Below are 23,622 nucleotides of genomic sequence, written 5' to 3'. Positions count from 1 at the left end.
GTTTTAGTCACTTTTTCCTGCTTCAGGAATTTCATAATTTTTGATTGTGTGCTGGACGTGGTGAATAAAAAATTCATAGAGACTGAAGATGCTATTACTTTGCACCAGAGAAGATTTACCCTTTTCTCTGTTAATCAGAGTGGCTGATCATTTCAGTCATTTCAGGAATTTTACTAGGTCAGAACTGGGTTGGAGCTTTAGTTGTCTCATCCTACCTATGATTTTTCCTAATTTGTGGCCTCCCTGGATTTTTGCTGTGAGCCTGACAGGTCTTTGATTCTTCAATAAATACAGTCAGTTATTGACTTCAGTCTTTCAGATGTTTGAATTCAGCTCTTTAGGCTCTCAGTTCTCACAGCTTCAGAGTATGGCAAATGTAAGGAGAGACCAGCTATGTATTTGTTGCCGTTACACTTTCTCAGTGAAAATTTGTCTCATAAACACTGAAACATTGCAGATGACTTCACTTTTTCTGACTCAGCCCCCTTCTTGGGGATGGCACTTCTGGGTTTTTACTGTGAGTCTGGTAGGTCTCTAATTCCTCACTTTGGAAAGTTCTCTCCCTCAGGCATTAGGTATTTAGCTTCCTGCTTTATATAGGTTCAAAAACTGGCAAATGTCTTGAAGAGGAGACCTAATGATTGTCACAGGCCCCTTTATCTAGCGGGATTTGGTTTGTTAGTGCCATGACTGTGCAGGAAATTTCACTCTGCTTTCTTGGCTCAGTCCCCCATCATCCTATACCACCCTGACACTAAGGAAATGTCCTGTGGGGGAAATCGGCTTGACATTCTGCTAGATTTCACTCCATCATGCCAGCAAATGAGTTCATCAAAAGATATGGTGATTTCTCTTTTCCAGTGGAGTATGTCTCCCTACACCAAACCCCTGCTCCAAATCTCTAAATGTCCCTCTCTAGCATATTAGTTGATATTGTTTCTTGATTGCTTCCTTAGCTCGATGATCTTTTATTCAAGTTTGTTTGCTCGTTGCAGCAGGAGTGATGGCCTGTGCCTACCTAGTGCAGGCATATTATTATGGAGATATGGCTTTGGTCCCAGACACCACAATAAGGAGAATATCATAAGAAAGCAAGTCACACGAGTTGTTTGGTTTCCCAGTGCATGTAAAAGTTATGTTTATGCTATACTGTAGTCTATTAAGTGTGCAATAGCATTATGTCTAAAAAAAGTACATATCTTAATTTGAAAGTAGACTTTAAGAATGCTACCCATCATCTGAGCCTTCAGCAAGCTGTAATCTTTTTGCAATAGTAACATCAAAGATCACTGATCACAGATCATGTAACAAGTATAATAGTGAAAAAGTTTGAAATATTGTGAGACTTACCAAAACATGACATAGAGACACGAAGTGAGCAAATGCTGTTGGAAAAATGGCACCACCAGTAGAGCTGCTTGACACAGGGTTGCCACAAACCTTCAATTTGTAAAAAAAAAAAAAAAAAAAAAAAGCATTATCTGCAAGGTACAATAAAGTGAAGTGCAATAAAGTGAGGTATGCCTATACATCCTGCCTCAAAGCAGAAATCCTATTTAGATCACCTTTAATTTCTCTCTATGATATATCAATAGTTTTCTATTCTAATAGGGTTCTTACATTTTTTATTACACTTATTATTAGGTATATGATGTTTTGATGATAATGTAGATGGCATATTTTTTAGTTTTTAATTTTATAACTTTTCAGACACAGAAAAATGTTAGTGGAATTTTTTAATGTTTGGTCTCTTATCTGGCAACTCTTCTAAAAACTAACTGATATTCTAATAAGTTATCTGTAGATGGTTTTGGATTTTCTGTATCCTTAATTATATCAACTATGGAAAGTGACAGTATGATTTCTTCCTTTCTTAGCCTTATATTTCTGATTTCTTTTTCCTGCCTTACTGCTAATGCCATTTAATACTTTTACTAATAGGTTGAATAGAAAAGGTAAGAGTTGGCATTCTTATTTTGTTCCTAATCTTACAGTGGACGTTCTCCACATTTCACTATAAATAGGATGGTGGCTCTAAAGTTTTTTGTAGTTTCCCTTTGCTATGAGTTTTTAATCATACATAATTATTGAATTTTATCAAATGCTTTATCTGACTATACTGATATGATCATATACATTTTCTCCTTTATTTTATGGATGTGGTGCATGACATTTATTGATATTTGAATGTTAACTCACCTTGCATTTCTGGAGTAAAACAACTTGGTAGGAATTCACACACACACACACACACACACACACACACACACACACACACATTCACTCACTCACACACTCTACATTTGATTGTCTAACATTTTGTGTATGATTTTTGCTTCTGTATACATAAGGGAGATGGGCCTATTTTCTTTTCTCATAATTGTCCTTTTAATTAGTGAATAGTATATAGAGGGTAGAGATTTAAAAGACCTTTTAAAAGGTCTTCTTCTTCTGTGATATAATACAATACAGTATTACTCCATTTTTTAAAAATGACCTTTTTCATTTTCAAATAATTTCAAATCTGCAGAAAAGATACAAACAGAGTTCCCTTTACCTCTCTCCCAGTTTTTCCTATTGCTAACATCTTATACTACCATAGTATATTTTTCAAAATTAAAAAGCCAACATTTATACATTACTATTAACTAAACTTAAGACTTTTTTTGGATTTCACCAGTTTTCCTGTTAATGACCTTTTTCTGTTCTAGGACCCAATCCAGTATATCACATTCCACTTAGTTAGTTGTCATGTCTCCTTAGTCTTCTCTGGTCTATGACAGTTCCTCATTCCTTCCTTGTTTTTCATGATTTTGACAGTCTTGAGGAATATTTGTCTGATATTTTGTAGAATTGTTCTCAGTCTGGGTTTGGCTGATGTTTTTCTCATGATTCGACTGGAGTTATAGGTTTTGACAAAGAATACCGCAGAAGCGAAGTAACCGTCTCATCACATCATAACAGAGAGTATGTAGTGTCTCCGTGACATCACTGGTGATGTGAAACATCATCACTTGCATAACATGGTGTTTGCTTGGTTTCTCCACTGTAAAGTTACTTTTTCTCCCATTTTATACTGTCTCTGGAATTCAATCATTAAGGCCAGCCCAGGACTGGACTTAAGGGGAAGATTAAGCTTCACCTCCACCTCCTTGGGGAGGAGATGGATGCCGGGGGGGGGCGGGGGGGAGGTTACCTACATATGGAATTCTTCTGTTGGCAAGATTTGTCTTCTCCCTCCCTCCTATTATTTATTTATTTATACACTCATTTATTTACTCCATTATGTTTTAATATGGATTCTTTATAATCTATATACATAATTACAACCTTAAAAACCTCTGGTTCCCCCACTGACATATAAACTTTTTGAGGAAAGGCTCTGTTTCTTTTTTATTTTTGTACACTCTATGCGTTTAGCATAGTCCCCTAATTTATAGTGGACTTCCAGTAATTATTTTTTAATGGATATCTTTCCACTTCAACTGAAAAGTACCCTTTCCTTATATAATAGCATTCTAAATCCAAAATAAAAGTAGATTTTAAAATAAGTAAAAGTAAACTCATGCATGATCACCCTGTAATAAGTATGTAAAAAAGCACAGGGTACTGCAGAAATAACTTAACCATTTGAGTTGGATGTGTCTCCAAAAAATATTGAAGCCACATTTGGAAAGAAATTACAGTATTTGATAAGCCAAGGATATGACCTGCTGTGTGCTTTCTCTTTTTTGTTCAGATCACCAAAGGAGATTAAGACCCCGTTTTCTCCCTTCTCTGGAAAATTATCATCTGATGCAGTCACTCAGATAACAACAGAGAGTCCAGGAAAAACCATGTTTTCATCTGAGATTTTTGTTAATGCTGAAGATCGTGGACATGATATTCCAGACCTCAGTACACAGAAGTTGGGCAAAGTTCCTGTCAAGTTTGCTTCATCATCTTCAGTCCAACAGATTACTGTTCTTCATGGCACAGATGGTAAGAGAATTTTAGGTCACATTACCAACTTTTGTGTGTCATTAACTAAGAAATTTCTTGATTGGGTCTTTCTAGTTAGAAAACCTAATTTTAATTTTAAGCATTAGGTTGTACATGATTAAAACATCTTTTATTTACATAGCTATGAAGAGAATATAATTTATTATGTTTTTACTTCAATTTCTAGTGAAGTTAACAACCTATGTGAAACTCATGCTACTTGTGGCTGACGTATTTTCAACTCATAATACTTGTCATAAGAATGCAAGTAGTTCATGAAAACATAAAAACTATAGAGGTTCAATTTTAGGGAGGTAGATAACTATTTGGCATTGTTTCTTTTACTATTGTTTTGCATGATACAGTGAACAGATAGCAAACACAATACCAGTCTATTTCTTGCTCAAGAAACGTTGAGCAGGGACCCAGGTTGACTGTGACTCTGCTTTCTTTAAAACATGGAACCTTGGATTCATCATCATAGTCAACTGGAAGGGACGAAAAGCATGGAGGAGCACATGTTGGGAGGCTTTTATGGGCTAGGCCTAGGTGTGGCCCACATCACTTTCCACTGACTAGGAATAGTTTAGCTGTGCTTTCCAGGATGAAGAAGAAATGAGTTTTGGTGAACAGCTAGCAATTTCTACCATAAGGTCTACATTTAGAGTGTTCCTATGCTATCATGACAGTGATATTTTTATAGTGCTTATACTATATAACATTCAAAATTATAGCAAGTTATTTTCTTTTTCAGACCAGTAACTGGAAAGTTAAGTTCCCATTCTACCTCCAAATGAGGGTGGGAACTTTCAATTACTAATTTTAAAGTATTCAACAGTTTGTACAAATCTATTCAAAATATATTTTAAGTTTTCCTACTTGTGCAAAAAGTTTATCTGTCTGTAGGTATAAATGGAATATGCCTAAATGTATAAAGAAAATTGCTTAGTTCCACATGTAAATTGCACTGAATTTAATTTGAATAAATACATTTATATGTTGAAATGGTTATATTTCTTTTCTTTTTTTTTTTTTTACTTTTATTTATTTTATTTTTGGCTGTGTTGGGTCTTCATCGCTGCGTGCAGCCTTTCTCTAGTTGCGGCGAGCGGGGGCTACTCTTCGTTGCGGTGCACGGGCTTCTCATTGCGGTGGCTTCTCTTGTGGTGGAGCACGGGCTCTAGGCGCGTGGGCTTCGGTGCATGGGCTCAGTAGTTGTGGCTCGCGGGCTCTAGAGCGCAGGCTCAGTAGTTGTGGCACATGGGCTTAGTTGCTCCGCGGCATGGGGGATCTTCCCGGACCAGGGCTGGCACCCGTGTCCCCTGCATTGGCAGGCGGATTCTTAACCACTGCGCTATCAGGGAAACCCGAGATGGTTATATATCTTATACATTTTTATTGTGATATAAAATTATGCCCCCCAAATGTATAGTCTAATCAATATCACACAGAACACCTTTAATGTGTCAGTTACCTATTGCCACCGTGATACTGTATAAGAACCTCGAAAATCTCAGTGCTTCGTAACAACAGACATTTGCTTTCCTCACTCATGGGCTTATGAGTCAGTTGGAGTTTGGCATCAGGATGCAAAAACGGTTTGGGTCTGTTCCACATGCCTTGTACTGAAACCCAGGCTACTCTGGGTATGCTGTTTTCATGTTGGTGGCAGAGCACAGGAGAGGAAATCCAACTGTGAAAGTGTATTTTATACCTCTTCTGACATCAAATGGATCGGTCTACATAGAGCCCACAGTTCACGGTCTTACCTTTACATACAGGTACTTGGTAGAAAGGACTCCTTTAAAAGAGAAATATTATTTGGTTTAATAATAAAAGATTTTTAACTCTGTGGATTCAGAAGTAAAATTTTAAAAAATATTTTAAAAGTATACAGAATAGGGCTTCCCTGGTGGCGCAGTGGTTAAGAATCCACCTGCCAATGCAATGCGGGGGACACGGGTTCGAGCCCTGGTCTGCGAAGATCCCACATGCCGTGGAGCAACTAAGCCCATGTGCCACAACTACTGAGCCTGCATTCTAGAGCCCGTGAGCCGCAACTACCGAAGCCCACGCGCCTAGAGCGCATGCTCCGCAACAATAGACGCCACCGCGATGAGACGCCCGCACACCGCAACCAAGAGTAGCCCCCGCTAGCCGCCAACTAGAGAAAGCCCGTGCACAGCAATGAAGACCCAGTGCAGCCAAAAAAATAAACACATAGAATAAATAAGTTCAAACAATAAATAAATAAATAAACATAAATTTAAAAAAAAAAGAACACCTAATGCAGGTGGGAAGGTGAGAGGGCCACTGTAAAGGTCATCTATGCTACATGTACAAGAACCCCGAGAGCACACCAATAGGTACCACATTTTTCACTGCTGTAGCCGATCATTCCCCCTGTACTACCACACTGTAGCACTCCCTTCCCTCATCTACTGCTATAGTCTCTTTGGAAGGTGTTTCACAACTCTTGTTATGAGAGTGCCAGTTGAACTGTCCTCACTTCCTTCATTTATACCAGGATTGAAGACCTTGTAGTCCGAGATCCTGTCCAGAGAGCAAGCAGGCTAAGACTCTGTCTTTGTTGATGTATTTCATCAGAAAGGGCTCTACCCCCTCTCCTAGTTCATGGTGTGAAGCGTTCATAGCCTCTTGGGAAAGTGGGGAGAATTGAAAGGACTCTATATGAGAATGCTAGGCTTTGTAAAACATTTCAGTTTTTTAAAAATAAGACTCATTTTCTATTGGACTGACAACAGTCCTATGAAATACAAAGAAAGCCGAGAATCAGTGACAGGAAATGATCACCAGTAAGAATTACAACAGTCACCGCTTACCTCGTAGCTTACGGCACTGTCCATGGTCCTTAAGAAGAGTTAGTAGAAATGCCTAGCCCATCTTGCCCTTGAACCCCTTAAAAGGTACACGACTGCTGTGTTGGTGTTTAGGGGGAGCATCTCACTTACCAGGGACTGACTTCTCCCTTGATCCCTCTGTAGTGATGGAGACTTCCCCGCTGATGAAAAATTCCCTGGGATTGCAACCTCCAAGCCAGACAGCTTTCCTATGGAAAGACAGAGAGCTTGTAAAGATGAAACACCAGTCTGCGGGAGAAAGGGAAGAAGAGAATGATGGAAATCGTTTCTGGGAAACTATTTTTACATTATGTTTTGTTTGTTCCTGGTAAATAAACTGAAATCTTCTTAACATTAAAACAAAATCTAAACCACTAAATTCAATAATACAGGAGTATAACTTTTGAAAAAAATTTCTTTGGCTGCGCAGCATGTGGGATCTTAGCTCCCCAACCAGGAATTGAACCCACGCCTGCTGCATTGGAAGCGCAGAGTCTTCACCACTGGACCACCAGGGAAGTCCCAGGAATATCACTTTTAAAGGAGAAGTTATAAACCCCTTGGTTATATGAACTGCAGATTTTTAGTAAGAAGTCAATATATTTTTTGTTAGGCACATTTTATGTTAGGCTGTCTCCCTGCACAGGATGCAGGCGCCTTGAGAATGGAAATCATATCCCTCTATAGTACGTCCCTCTTCTTTCTGCCTTGCAGTTTGCTGCTCCACTTGTTCAACCCCACCTAGTAATAACCTATACTTCCCTCGTTCCTGTTTTCCCATCTTGAAAACAGACAAAAGGCAACCAAACAACGCAAAGGTCTCAACAAATAAGGGATATCCAAAACCAGAGATGGCCAGAACTTCTGTATCCCTCATGAAACCTAGCCCGGTGTTCAATATGTAGGTATCATTAATACATGCGTGTTGACTGAAACAGTTTAAACTCAATTCTTCCACTTCCCAGTTTAGTTTTAGTCCTCATACAAAACGTGATAATCAACTTGCTTAATGCTAGGGATCACAGTGAAAAATAATATCTGAACTGACTTCTGTCAGATGAGTGAGAACTAAGGTTAATTCAGTGTATCTGAAGCATAGAAAGTGAGGGCACAAGTGGCACAAGATGGGGCTAGAGAAGCAGAGAGGATTCTAGACCACGCAGAGTCTTAAAGGCCAACAAACACTGTGTTTTCTATTCTCAAAACAATGTTTGTGAGCGATGTTTATGAGCAATGTTCCAACTTGCCTTGAAGGTTTTTTGTGTGAAGAATGGATTGGAAGGAAACAAGATATATGGACACTAGTTAGGACCTAATCGCAACACACAGGCAAGTTCAGTATTAGGGTGTTGAGGGAGAGCTGACAGATTCCAAAGAAATTCAGGAGATGAACTGAAGCGGGCTTAATGGGGTAGGAGATGGAGGAAAGGAAGGTCTTAGGGAATTAAAGGGTTTACTGCACACATGAGCAAAGTCTCAAAATTAATCATTTGAACGTACAGAGGTAGATCTCTCAAATGACTCCGGTTAGGAAGCAACGGTACGCCCTTTAGAATTCCTACAGACAACACAAATCAACTGTTTCGATGGAAAATTCGGCGGGACCGGTGCGTTTTTTCACTCCAACTTAGCTCCAGTTCCTATTACTCACATCTTCTGTGCCAAAACAACACAGCTGGAGGAACTGAAGGGGATTCCGTTTTGGTAATTAAGGAGTGTCCCCAACACTGACAGTCCCATCTTAAAAAGCACTCCCTCTGCATTTTACCCGAGGAGCAATGGCCAGAGCCTCCCTTTGAAAACGATGGGCAGAAATGAGACCATCACACACAGTCCCTTTCAGCTACTGTGAACTGAGCCGCGAGACGACCAATACCCCCTGGCACAGCGCGGACGGGCCAGCGCGCGGGGGCAACAGGGACAGGAGACAGCACAAGAGACGAAGCCCAGGCCCAGGGGCCAAGGCCTATTACCTTTCCGGCATGTGCAAAACATAAAACAGAAGCAATATTGTAACAAATTCATTAAAGACTTAAGAAAAAAACAAAACTCAGATGCTAAAGTGCCTACTCTAACCACTATACTATATTGCTTCTATAAAACAAGCACTAAACCTCAGATACAGAAAAAAACCCTTTTCGTGTCCTCACACCTAGGTCAAAATTACAAAGCGTTAATTCAGGAGACAGAAAGGGAAGGAATAAATCTGAATGAATCTGAGTCAGAACACAGTGCTATATAACCTTAGGCAAATTCCACAATACCCATGCCTCAACATGGCAAATTCCACAATACCCATGCCTCAACCTCCCTATCTATAAAGGAGTTAACCACACCAGCGCTAACCATTACTTGCCTCCTGGTAGCTTGTGAGTGTTAATTAATATTTGTAATAAATACACAGATCATCAGTTGAAAGAAACAAGGAAAACTACAGCGTTATTATTATTGCCTTGTTGCTAGAGCTAAACACCACAAATCAACATAAATAACTTATGTACACCAAGAATGTAGGGTTTGAATATGTACTTTGAAAGGCCATCATATAATTAGTTGTTTCACCTCTAATTGCTTTTCCTTTTTTTTTTTTTTGAATTTAAAAAAGCAATACAGGGACTTCCCTGGTGGTTCAGTGGTAAAGAATCCGTCCTGCAATGCAGGGGACGCGGGTTCGATTCCCGGTCGGGGAACTAAGATCCCACATGCCGCGGGGCAACTAAGCCCTCGCACCAAACTACTGAGCTCGCACACCTCAATGAGGTAGCCCACGTGCAGCAAACTACAGAGCCCACGCGCTCTGGAGCCTGCACGCCACAACTACAGAGCCCACGTGCCACAACTAGAGAGAGAAAACCCGCACGCCACAACTAGAGAGAAGCTCTCATGCTGCAACGAAGAGCCCGTGCGCCGCAACGACAATAAAGATCCCACATGCCTTAACGAAGGTCCCGCGTGCCGCAACTAAGACCCAATACAGCCAATCAACCAATCAATCAATCAAGTGGGGCGGGGGGAGCAATACAGGAATTTCCCTGGCAGTCCAGTGGTTAAGACTCCAAGCTCCCAATGCAGGGGGCACGGGCTCGATCCCTGATTGGGGAACCAAGATCCCACATGTGGCACAGCGTAGCCGGAAAAAAAACAAAAAAAGCAACACATACCCTACGGCATTTATCCCAGAGAACGCATGTTCGCACAAAAAAAGGTACACAAATGTCCACAGCATCTCTATCAGTAATAGTCAGGAAATGGGAAAAAAACTCAGATGTTCTTCAATGGGCAAGTGATTAAACAAACTGAAGTACAGCCAAACCATGGAATACTACTCAGCAATTAAAAAGAAAGCGGCACTGGGACCTCTCTGGTGTTCCAGCGGTTAAGACTCTGCACTCTCAATGCAGGGGGCCCAGGTTCCATCCCTGGTCAGGGAACTAGATCCCGCATGCTGCAACTAAAGACCCGCACAGCCAAATAAATAAATAAATAAATATTTTTTTTAAAAAAGAGGAGCACTGTTGATTCATGCAATTTGGATGACTCTCCAGGGAATTACACTGATTGAAAAAGGCCAATCCAAAAGGTTGCATACTGGGAATTCCCTGGCGGTCCAGTGTTTAGCACTCAGCACTTTCACTACCTGGGCTGGGTTCAATCCTTGGTCGGGGAACTAAGATCGCACAACCGGCAGCGCAGCCAAAAAAAAATTTTTTTTACTTAAAAAAAAAAAAAGGTTACACACTATATGATTTTATTCACATAACATTCTTTTTTTTTAATTAATTAGTTAATTTATTTTATTTTTGGCTGCGTTGGGTCTTCGTTGCTGCGTGTGGGCTTTCTCTAGTTGCGGCGAGCGGGGGCTACTCTTTGTTGCAGTGTGCGGGCTTCTCGCTGCGGTGGCTTCTCTTGTTGCAGAGCACGGGCTCTAGGCACGCGGGCTTCAGTAGTTGTGGCACGTGGGCTCAGTAGTTGTGGCTCCCGGGCTCTAAAGCGCAGGCTCAGTCGTTGTGGCGCATGGGCTTAGCTGCTCCGCGGCATGTGGGATCTTCCCGGACAAGGGATCAAACCCATGTCCCCTGCAATGGCAGGCAGATTCTTAACCGCTGCGCCACCAGGGAAGTCCCACATAACATTCTTGAAATGACAGGTTGCCAGGGACAGATAGGGCCGGGGGAGTGGGAGATGGGCCATCTTCCCCAGGGGGTATTTTCCCTTGATCATCTGCACAAAAACTTTAATTGCAACTTTATCCACTGCACTATCAGATCACTATGATTTGGTGGGGAGTGGGGGAGCAGCAGTGGCTATAAAATGGCATCAGGAGAGATCCTGTGGGATGGAAATGTTCTCTATCTTGACTGTGTCAATGGCAATACCCAGGTTGTGACAGTATACTATGATTCTGTAAGATGTTACCATTGGGGAAAACTGGGTAAAGGACACACAGGAGCTATCGCACTATTATTTCTTACAACTGCATGTAAACCTACAATAATCTGTACACAAAAAGTTTAATCAGAAATGAAGGCAACACATGCCTCTTGTAACAAGTAAAACAATAGTCTGTGGTCAGTCTCTTTCTCTACCCGTCCCATTCCCTCCCTCTTGAGATAACCATGCAAACTCACTGCTCATACAAACAGGCATGCATTTAATACTTTCTGTTTACTGTATCAAAATGGGATCATACATACTACATATTACCCTGCAGCCTACCTTCTTCACCCATCATCCCTATATCATAGAGAGCTTAAAAAAAAAAAATTTTTTTTTAAGTGCCAAGCAGGATGGCAGGTATAGAAAATTTTCTGACTAGGGCAAATCTGACAAATGTTTACCGTGCTAATGTGCCATAGCTCAGCCAGGTGCATTCAGTGAGAGCACAATATGCAAGTAGCATTCTAAAGAGATCTGCAAAAAATGCAAGGTCTTCAGCAGCTCTTCGAGGATCCCATCCCCCTCTCTGCCTCCTCCATGGAACCATCCCATGGAGGTTGAACAGTTTAACTCCATTTGCCCCTCCTGCTGTTTGTGCTTTCGTTGTATACTTCTGTTCTACATCTCCACAAGACATTATTATTGTCACTTATTTACAAAATAACATATAAATATAAAGGTGTATGTACCTGGGTATATGTACATGTATATATTAGACACACACACACTTTAAGTGCTCTTTGTTCTTTCCTGCAGTTGTGTTCTTTTTTTTGGGGGGCGGGGGGGGCAAGTTTTTATATTGGTAAAGTTCTGTACTACTAGAAATATAAGATTTGAAAAGAAAAGTGAGACTTGAGGATCATCTGTGGAGCTTATCCTCATTCTCCTGCTGACGCATTATATGTTTATAATTTGAGAACTGCAGATAAATACAAACTGGTCTTCTCCATACTTGCTCACTAAGGAATTCCTCATTTCTAGGAAACGTCTATTTCAAGGAAAGGAAACAAACAAAAACACCTAGTGCACTAGATGATTAAAAGGTACACATTTTATAGCCTGAGTTCGAGAAAAAAATTACCCAAGAAACGGCCTTTTTCCCTAGGAGCCAGCTTCTACTAGGGGAGTCTAGGGTTCTCTAGGCAAAGAAAAAAAACTTGCCAGTTTAAACAGAATAACAGAAACGTTCAGCCAATCAAATATACAGAACTCATCACTTGCAGTGAGGAATGAAAGGCCTGTATCAACAGAAACAATAAATGGCACCGGCAACGTCTGCAACAGAAAACAAACAGGAAATCCTTTAAAAAGCCAAAATTGCAAAGACAGATGAACAGGGTATGAAATTACACGCCGGGCAATGCACCTGTTAAAGGAAAAGAGGCGCACACCAAGTCTGAAGTCTTAAGAATTCGGTGTTTAACACTACTTCTGCATGCTGCCCAGCAGAAAACTCGGGTCCTGGCTTAATCCACAACGCACACTTCATTTAAGGAGGTGAACTGCTTGGTCTGACTCAGTTTCTTATTCTGTAAAATGAATGCAACACAGCTGTCGTGAGTCCCCAAAGAATTCTGCACAAACGCTTTGTAACTCCAAAGTGCTGTGCAAATCAGAGCAGCCCTTCTCTCCTTCACATTCGTTGGACTTAGAATTTCAGAAGTTTAGCTGAAAATACAGACGACTCGGAAGCAAGGGACTGAGAGTGGCCCACACAGGTGGAAAGAAATGCAGAAACTGGAGCACCTCATACAAACCGCAAGAGACCACGTTCACGTGCACACGTTATCAGTGACAGAAAACGCCACCGGTAGCAACTGTAAACCACTGAGAGGACCAGCAACGACATGTGTCCAAATCCAGCCGGCAGCACAGCCTCGTCGGCGGCAATGCCTTAAACACAGCTCCCCGCACTCCGCGGCCTAACAAGATCCACTTTTTCCAAAAAGTTTAGCAACTTGCCAAGTACACTGGCGTAGTTCACCTTTTTTAATTGCTAAGCAAACATGCAGGGGAGTTGAGACAATCAAGGGAATGTTCAGCCTTCCTCAAAAATAAGATCCAGGAAATTCACGTTTTGCTTGAACAGTTTCATGTCTAAAACTGATCACAAACCTCTGTTTGATGTTGTTTTCTCGCTGCTGGCCAATGAGCCCGGGAAAGAGAACCAATTCTTTCAAACAGGGAGGGCTCTCTGCACTCTTCAGCTAAACCAGCGAGGCTTTACCACCGTCACGTTTAAAATAATGAGGAGGATGCCTCCATAGAGTTTACCGGGCTGCGCTAATCACGAGGGGCCTCGGGCGCCCAGGGCGGATCCCAGCGCCGGTGGCCGCGGGACCGGACGCCCTCCCCGGGACCCCCCCAGGACCCCCTCCCCGGGACGCGGCCGCGGGACAGGACGCCCCCCAGAACCCCTGCCCGGGACGCAGCTGCGGGACAGGACGCCCCCCAGACCCCTGCCCGGGACGCAGCTGCGGGACAGGACGCCCCCCAGAACCCCTGCCCGGGACGCGGCCGCGGGACACGAAGCTCCCCCCTCCCCAGGAACCCCTCCCCAGAGCGCGGGCCTCGCCGCCGTCTCGCAGCACCCGCCGCGCTCACCGCGGGCCGGGAGCCCCCTCAGGCCGACTGGCCCCCGCCCGCCGCCCGGCCTCCCTCCGGCCCGCGCCGCCCGCCGCGCTCACCGCGTTTTTCTTCTGCACCATCTTGTCCATCTTCTTGGCAATGCGGACCACCTCGTCCTCCATGGCCCTGGCAGGCCTGCCCCGCGCCGGGCCGCGGGGGACGGGAAACGAGCGGAGCTGGCCGGGCGGCAGGTAAGCCCAGGCGTCGGCGAGGGCCCTCACCAGGCGTCACCGAGGCGCTTCTTCACTCACGACGACTGCGACGGCGGGGGCGGCGGCGGCGGCGGCGCTCCTCCCACGCAGGCAGCGCCAATGGAGCTCCCAGCTCGCGGCGGCGGCGGCGGCGGCGCTCCTCCCCCGCAGGCAGCGCCAAACGAGCTCCCAGCTCGCGGCGGCGGCCGCGGCGGCGCTCCTCCCCCGCAGGCAGCGCCAATCCAGCTCGCGGCGGCGGCGGCGGCGGCGGCGCTCCTCCCCCGCAGGCAGTGCCAAGCGAGCTCCCAGCTCGCGGCGGCGGCGCTCCTCCCCCGCAGGCAGCGACAATCGAGCTCCCGGCTCGCGGCGGCGACGGCGGCGCTCCTCCCCCGCAGGGAGCGCCAGTCGAGCTCCCAGCTCGCGGCGGCGGCGGCGGCGGCGCTCCTCCCCCGCAGGGAGCGCCAATCGAGCTCCCAGCTCGCGGCGGCGGCGGCGCTCCTCCCCCGCAGGCAGCGCCAATCGCGCTCCCAGCTCTGTTCTTTTGTTTTTTTTTTTTTGAATTCTGAGATTTTTCATTTGAAGTAAATCTTAAAGCTATTAAATTCACAAATATGCTAATTTAAATACCCAATTCTATTATCTAAAACACACATTGCAAACATACAAATATCTATTCTCTCCACATGTCAGAGCCCATTCATTTCATGGTTTGGAAATGGGGAGAATAGATCCCCTTAAACTGCAAGTCAGCAGGTGTTTCTTTACAGTTAACTTTAGCAAAATTCATACAAAATATTAATGAACAATGATCTTCTTTACTTGTTAACTCACAAGGAAACACCTTCAAAACTGCATTTTGTTAAAGTTTCTGTACTAAAATGTAGAAAAACTGAACTACACAAATATTGAAAAGTTTAAAATTCCTTAATTTTTTATTCCTGGTACCACTACCACAATTTACAGGGCAATATACCTGATGTAATGAAAAGAAAAAGACAAAGCTACAACAGATAAAAGACCTCAGGAATGTACATCTAATTGACCCTCCGTTGCATGAATCAATAGCTGCACTTTTTGCAAACTGTGGCTAGGACAGTCCTGAACAAGAAGGGTTTCCTGTTTAAGCTGCAGTAACTTTTCTGACTATGGATCATCGTTCCTTCTGCGGCAGGTTTTTACAGTTCCTCTAATGCATTTGGGACGACTGTCTCAAAGTAACCTGCAGCTTTCCTGACAACTCCTCGCTCTCTCTCCTGCTAAGAACTGTAGCCCTTTTCTTCTGAGTTTTGAGAACCTTCTGCTACCATATCCACCACTTCCACCACCAGATCCATAACCACCACCATAGGGACTTCCCGAGCTTCTTCCACCAAAACTGCCCCCCTTCATGGGTCCATAATTTGATTGCTGTTGTCCACTATAATTTCCAAAATCATTATAGCTCCCACCACCACCACCATAGTTACCTCCAAAATTTCCTCCTTCATTGTAAGCATCATATCCTCCACCACCGCCACCATATCCACCATCTTGGTTTCCATATCCTGGTCCACCACCACCATAGCCTCCTCTACTACTGTAACCAGGACCACCACCATCGTTACCACCGTCGCCTCCAAATCCGTTTTATCCACCATCACCTCCTCCATAACTACCTCTGCTGCCACCACCTCCACCACCATAGCCTCCTCTTCCACCAAAGTTTCCACCACGGCCAAAGTTACCTCCACCACCTCCAAAGTTTCCTCCACGACCCATAAAGTTGCCAGATCCACCTCCACGACCTCTCTGTGATCCAGCAGATTGCATTTCTTGTTTAGAAAGGGCCTTTTTCACTTACAATTATGCCCATTAATAGTGTGGTATTTCTGAACAACAATTTTATCAACTGTATCATGATCATCAAAAGTTACAAAAGCAAATCCTCTCTTTTTTCCACTCTGCCTGTCTTCCATAACTCCTATGGTTTCAATCTTGCCATACTTTTCAAAGTAGTCTCTCGAATTACATTCTTCTGTATCTTCTTTAATACCACCAACAAAAATTTTCTTCACTGTTAGACGGGCACCAGGCTTTACAGAATCCTCTCTAGAAACAGCTCTCTTTGGTTCCACTACACGCCCATCAACCTTGTGTGGTCGAGCACACATTGCTGCATCCACCTCTTCAACCCAAGAGTAAGTCACAAAACCAAAGCCCCTGGAACGGTTTGTCTGGGGGTCTCTCATCACCACACAATCTGTAAGTGTGCCCCATTTCTCAAAATGTTCTCTTAAGCTATCGTCTGTAGTTTCAAAGCTCAGACCACCAATAAACAGTTTTCTCAACTGTTCTGGTTCCTTTGGATCATGGCCCTCCTCCCCCCGGCGGCGGCGGCGGCCGGAGTCGGGCTGGGGGCGACCGGGCGGCGGTTTTACCTCCGTTTTGAGACCGGACTCGCCTCTTCCAACTCGAGTTCAATATGGGACCGAGAGCCCAGCTCTGTTCTATGTTGGGCCATTTTACTTCAGCCCAAAAAAATTTCTTCTAGTATTCCCTAAGGTCTGCTGGGGATCAGTTTTCTTATTTTTCATTTATCTGTATTTGATTTTTTAAAATTGATTCCAATTTTCTGTTGAGATTCTCCATATTTTAATCTATTAATCCCCATCTTTTACTCTCAATATAGTCATTTTAAAGTTCTGTGCTAACTCCAGAATCTGAATTCCCTCTAAATCAATTTTTCTTGGTTTTTTTTTTTTGTTTTTTTTTTTGTCTTAAGTTTTAGTCACTTTTTCCTGCTTCAGGAATTTCATAATTTTTGATTGTGTGCTGGACGTGGTGAATAAAAAATTCATAGAGACTGAAGATGCTATTACTTTGCACCAGAGAAGATTTACCCTTTTCTCTGTTAATCAGAGTGGCTGATCATTTCAGTCATTTCAGGAATTTTACTAGGTCAGAACTGGGTTGGAGCTTTAGTTGTCTCATCCTACCTATGATTTTTCCTAATTTGTGGCCTCCCTGGATTTTTGCTGTGAGCCTGACAGGTCTTTGATTCTTCAATAAATACAGTCAGTTATTGACTTCAGTCTTTCAGATGTTTGAATTCAGCTCTTTAGGCTCTCAGTTCTCACAGCTTCAGAGTATGGCAAATGTAAGGAGAGACCAGCTATGTATTTGTTGCCGTTACACTTTCTCAGTGAAAATTTGTCTCATAAACACTGAAACATTGCAGATGACTTCACTTTTTCTGACTCAGCCCCCTTCTTGGGGATGGCACTTCTGGGTTTTTACTGTGAGTCTGGTAGGTCTCTAATTCCTCACTTTGGAAAGTTCTCTCCCTCAGGCATTAGGTATTTAGCTTCCTGCTTTATATAGGTTCAAAAACTGGCAAATGTCTTGAAGAGGAGACCTAATGATTGTCACAGGCCCCTTTATCTAGCGGGATTTGGTTTGTTAGTGCCATGACTGTGCAGGAAATTTCACTCTGCTTTCTTGGCTCAGTCCCCCATCATCCTATACCACCCTGACACTAAGGAAATGTCCTGTGGGGGAAATCGGCTTGACATTCTGCTAGATTTCACTCCATCATGCCAGCAAATGAGTTCATCAAAAGATATGGTGATTTCTCTTTTCCAGTGGAGTATGTCTCCCTACACCAAACCCCTGCTCCAAATCTCTAAATGTCCCTCTCTAGCATATTAGTTGATATTGTTTCTTGATTGCTTCCTTAGCTCGATGATCTTTTATTCAAGTTTGTTTGCTCGTTGCAGCAGGAGTGATGGCCTGTGCCTACCTAGTGCAGGCATATTATTATGGAGATATGGCTTTGGTCCCAGACACCACAATAAGGAGAATATCATAAGAAAGCAAGTCACACGAGTTGTTTGGTTTCCCAGTGCATGTAAAAGTTATGTTTATGCTATACTGTAGTCTATTAAGTGTGCAATAGCATTATGTCTAAAAAAAGTACATATCTTAATTTGAAAGTAGACTTTAAGAATGCTACCCATCATCTGAGCCTTCAGCAAGCTGTAATCTTTTTGCAATAGTAACATCAAAGATCACTGATCACAGATCATGTAACAAGTATAATAGTGAAAAAGTTTGAAATATTGTGAGACTTACCAAAACATGACATAGAGACACGAAGTGAGCAAATGCTGTTGGAAAAATGGCACCACCAGTAGAGCTGCTTGACACAGGGTTGCCACAAACCTTCAATTTGTAAAAAAAAAAAAAAAAAAAAAAAAAAAAAAAAAAAAGCATTATCTGCAAGGTACAATAAAGTGAAGTGCAATAAAGTGAGGTATGCCTATACATCCTGCCTCAAAGCAGAAATCCTATTTAGATCACCTTTAATTTCTCTCTATGATATATCAATAGTTTTCTATTCTAATAGGGTTCTTACATTTTTTATTACACTTATTATTAGGTATATGATGTTTTGATGATAATGTAGATGGCATATTTTTTAGTTTTTAATTTTATAACTTTTCAGACACAGAAAAATGTTAGTGGAATTTTTTAATGTTTGGTCTCTTATCTGGCAACTCTTCTAAAAACTAACTGATATTCTAATAAGTTATCTGTAGATGGTTTTGGATTTTCTGTATCCTTAATTATATCAACTATGGAAAGTGACAGTATGATTTCTTCCTTTCTTAGCCTTATATTTCTGATTTCTTTTTCCTGCCTTACTGCTAATGCCATTTAATACTTTTACTAATAGGTTGAATAGAAAAGGTAAGAGTTGGCATTCTTATTTTGTTCCTAATCTTACAGTGGACGTTCTCCACATTTCACTATAAATAGGATGGTGGCTCTAAAGTTTTTTGTAGTTTCCCTTTGCTATGAGTTTTTAATCATACATAATTATTGAATTTTATCAAATGCTTTATCTGACTATACTGATATGATCATATACATTTTCTCCTTTATTTTATGGATGTGGTGCATGACATTTATTGATATTTGAATGTTAACTCACCTTGCATTTCTGGAGTAAAACAACTTGGTAGGAATTCACACACACACACACACACACACACACACACACACACATTCACTCACTCACACACTCTACATTTGATTGTCTAACATTTTGTGTATGATTTTTGCTTCTGTATACATAAGGGAGATGGGCCTATTTTCTTTTCTCATAATTGTCCTTTTAATTAGTGAATAGTATATAGAGGGTAGAGATTTAAAAGACCTTTTAAAAGGTCTTCTTCTTCTGTGATATAATACAATACAGTATTACTCCATTTTTTAAAAATGACCTTTTTCATTTTCAAATAATTTCAAATCTGCAGAAAAGATACAAACAGAGTTCCCTTTACCTCTCTCCCAGTTTTTCCTATTGCTAACATCTTATACTACCATAGTATATTTTTCAAAATTAAAAAGCCAACATTTATACATTACTATTAACTAAACTTAAGACTTTTTTTGGATTTCACCAGTTTTCCTGTTAATGACCTTTTTCTGTTCTAGGACCCAATCCAGTATATCACATTCCACTTAGTTAGTTGTCATGTCTCCTTAGTCTTCTCTGGTCTATGACAGTTCCTCATTCCTTCCTTGTTTTTCATGATTTTGACAGTCTTGAGGAATATTTGTCTGATATTTTGTAGAATTGTTCTCAGTCTGGGTTTGGCTGATGTTTTTCTCATGATTCGACTGGAGTTATAGGTTTTGACAAAGAATACCGCAGAAGCGAAGTAACCGTCTCATCACATCATAACAGAGAGTATGTAGTGTCTCCGTGACATCACTGGTGATGTGAAACATCATCACTTGCATAACATGGTGTTTGCTTGGTTTCTCCACTGTAAAGTTACTTTTTCTCCCATTTTATACTGTCTCTGGAATTCAATCATTAAGGCCAGCCCAGGACTGGACTTAAGGGGAAGATTAAGCTTCACCTCCACCTCCTTGGGGAGGAGATGGATGCCGGGGGGGGGCGGGGGGGAGGTTACCTACATATGGAATTCTTCTGTTGGCAAGATTTGTCTTCTCCCTCCCTCCTATTATTTATTTATTTATACACTCATTTATTTACTCCATTATGTTTTAATATGGATTCTTTATAATCTATATACATAATTACAACCTTAAAAACCTCTGGTTCCCCCACTGACATATAAACTTTTTGAGGAAAGGCTCTGTTTCTTTTTTATTTTTGTACACTCTATGCGTTTAGCATAGTCCCCTAATTTATAGTGGACTTCCAGTAATTATTTTTTAATGGATATCTTTCCACTTCAACTGAAAAGTACCCTTTCCTTATATAATAGCATTCTAAATCCAAAATAAAAGTAGATTTTAAAATAAGTAAAAGTAAACTCATGCATGATCACCCTGTAATAAGTATGTAAAAAAGCACAGGGTACTGCAGAAATAACTTAACCATTTGAGTTGGATGTGTCTCCAAAAAATATTGAAGCCACATTTGGAAAGAAATTACAGTATTTGATAAGCCAAGGATATGACCTGCTGTGTGCTTTCTCTTTTTTGTTCAGATCACCAAAGGAGATTAAGACCCCGTTTTCTCCCTTCTCTGGAAAATTATCATCTGATGCAGTCACTCAGATAACAACAGAGAGTCCAGGAAAAACCATGTTTTCATCTGAGATTTTTGTTAATGCTGAAGATCGTGGACATGATATTCCAGACCTCAGTACACAGAAGTTGGGCAAAGTTCCTGTCAAGTTTGCTTCATCATCTTCAGTCCAACAGATTACTGTTCTTCATGGCACAGATGGTAAGAGAATTTTAGGTCACATTACCAACTTTTGTGTGTCATTAACTAAGAAATTTCTTGATTGGGTCTTTCTAGTTAGAAAACCTAATTTTAATTTTAAGCATTAGGTTGTACATGATTAAAACATCTTTTATTTACATAGCTATGAAGAGAATATAATTTATTATGTTTTTACTTCAATTTCTAGTGAAGTTAACAACCTATGTGAAACTCATGCTACTTGTGGCTGACGTATTTTCAACTCATAATACTTGTCATAAGAATGCAAGTAGTTCATGAAAACATAAAAACTATAGAGGTTCAATTTTAGGGAGGTAGATAACTATTTGGCATTGTTTCTTTTACTATTGTTTTGCATGATACAGTGAACAGATAGCAAACACAATACCAGTCTATTTCTTGCTCAAGAAACGTTGAGCAGGGACCCAGGTTGACTGTGACTCTGCTTTCTTTAAAACATGGAACCTTGGATTCATCATCATAGTCAACTGGAAGGGACGAAAAGCATGGAGGAGCACATGTTGGGAGGCTTTTATGGGCTAGGCCTAGGTGTGGCCCACATCACTTTCCACTGACTAGGAATAGTTTAGCTGTGCTTTCCAGGATGAAGAAGAAATGAGTTTTGGTGAACAGCTAGCAATTTCTACCATAAGGTCTACATTTAGAGTGTTCCTATGCTATCATGACAGTGATATTTTTATAGTGCTTATACTATATAACATTCAAAATTATAGCAAGTTATTTTCTTTTTCAGACCAGTAACTGGAAAGTTAAGTTCCCATTCTACCTCCAAATGAGGGTGGGAACTTTCAATTACTAATTTTAAAGTATTCAACAGTTTGTACAAATCTATTCAAAATATATTTTAAGTTTTCCTACTTGTGCAAAAAGTTTATCTGTCTGTAGGTATAAATGGAATATGCCTAAATGTATAAAGAAAATTGCTTAGTTCCACATGTAAATTGCACTGAATTTAATTTGAATAAATACATTTATATGTTGAAATGGTTATATTTCTTTTCTTTTTTTTTTTTTTACTTTTATTTATTTTATTTTTGGCTGTGTTGGGTCTTCATCGCTGCGTGCAGCCTTTCTCTAGTTGCGGCGAGCGGGGGCTACTCTTCGTTGCGGTGCACGGGCTTCTCATTGCGGTGGCTTCTCTTGTGGTGGAGCACGGGCTCTAGGCGCGTGGGCTTCGGTGCATGGGCTCAGTAGTTGTGGCTCGCGGGCTCTAGAGCGCAGGCTCAGTAGTTGTGGCACATGGGCTTAGTTGCTCCGCGGCATGGGGGATCTTCCCGGACCAGGGCTGGCACCCGTGTCCCCTGCATTGGCAGGCGGATTCTTAACCACTGCGCTATCAGGGAAACCCGAGATGGTTATATATCTTATACATTTTTATTGTGATATAAAATTATGCCCCCCAAATGTATAGTCTAATCAATATCACACAGAACACCTTTAATGTGTCAGTTACCTATTGCCACCGTGATACTGTATAAGAACCTCGAAAATCTCAGTGCTTCGTAACAACAGACATTTGCTTTCCTCACTCATGGGCTTATGAGTCAGTTGGAGTTTGGCATCAGGATGCAAAAACGGTTTGGGTCTGTTCCACATGCCTTGTACTGAAACCCAGGCTACTCTGGGTATGCTGTTTTCATGTTGGTGGCAGAGCACAGGAGAGGAAATCCAACTGTGAAAGTGTATTTTATACCTCTTCTGACATCAAATGGATCGGTCTACATAGAGCCCACAGTTCACGGTCTTACCTTTACATACAGGTACTTGGTAGAAAGGACTCCTTTAAAAGAGAAATATTATTTGGTTTAATAATAAAAGATTTTTAACTCTGTGGATTCAGAAGTAAAATTTTAAAAAATATTTTAAAAGTATACAGAATAGGGCTTCCCTGGTGGCGCAGTGGTTAAGAATCCACCTGCCAATGCAATGCGGGGGACACGGGTTCGAGCCCTGGTCTGCGAAGATCCCACATGCCGTGGAGCAACTAAGCCCATGTGCCACAACTACTGAGCCTGCATTCTAGAGCCCGTGAGCCGCAACTACCGAAGCCCACGCGCCTAGAGCGCATGCTCCGCAACAATAGACGCCACCGCGATGAGACGCCCGCACACCGCAACCAAGAGTAGCCCCCGCTAGCCGCCAACTAGAGAAAGCCCGTGCACAGCAATGAAGACCCAGTGCAGCCAAAAAAATAAACACATAGAATAAATAAGTTCAAACAATAAATAAATAAATAAACATAAATTTAAAAAAAAAAGAACACCTAATGCAGGTGGGAAGGTGAGAGGGCCACTGTAAAGGTCATCTATGCTACATGTACAAGAACCCCGAGAGCACACCAATAGGTACCACATTTTTCACTGCTGTAGCCGATCATTCCCCCTGTACTACCACACTGTAGCACTCCCTTCCCTCATCTACTGCTATAGTCTCTTTGGAAGGTGTTTCACAACTCTTGTTATGAGAGTGCCAGTTGAACTGTCCTCACTTCCTTCATTTATACCAGGATTGAAGACCTTGTAGTCCGAGATCCTGTCCAGAGAGCAAGCAGGCTAAGACTCTGTCTTTGTTGATGTATTTCATCAGAAAGGGCTCTACCCCCTCTCCTAGTTCATGGTGTGAAGCGTTCATAGCCTCTTGGGAAAGTGGGGAGAATTGAAAGGACTCTATATGAGAATGCTAGGCTTTGTAAAACATTTCAGTTTTTTAAAAATAAGACTCATTTTCTATTGGACTGACAACAGTCCTATGAAAT

The 23,622-nt window shown here is 41.8% G+C and overlaps 1 protein-coding gene across 1 annotated transcript in view; it reads right to left on the bottom strand.

Moving 5' to 3' along the window:
- LOC309621987 (uncharacterized protein) overlaps positions 1-23,622 on the bottom strand; it is a gene marked incomplete at both ends in the record, with an annotated part of 53,572 nt that overhangs the window by 19,236 nt on the left and 10,714 nt on the right. The window contains 3 exon segments of the mRNA XM_082409226.1: positions 15,593-15,711; positions 15,769-15,934; positions 15,940-16,488. Of these exon segments, the coding sequence (XP_082265352.1) occupies positions 15,593-15,711; positions 15,769-15,934; positions 15,940-16,488 (834 nt within the window).

This window comes from Balaenoptera borealis (genome assembly GCF_965194805.1).
Source record: "Balaenoptera borealis genome assembly, contig: HAP1_SCAFFOLD_1339, whole genome shotgun sequence".
Taxonomy (NCBI): Eukaryota; Metazoa; Chordata; class Mammalia; order Artiodactyla; family Balaenopteridae; genus Balaenoptera; species Balaenoptera borealis.
The sequence above is the reverse complement of the archived record's forward strand: the minus strand, read 5'-3'. Positions and strand labels throughout refer to the sequence as shown.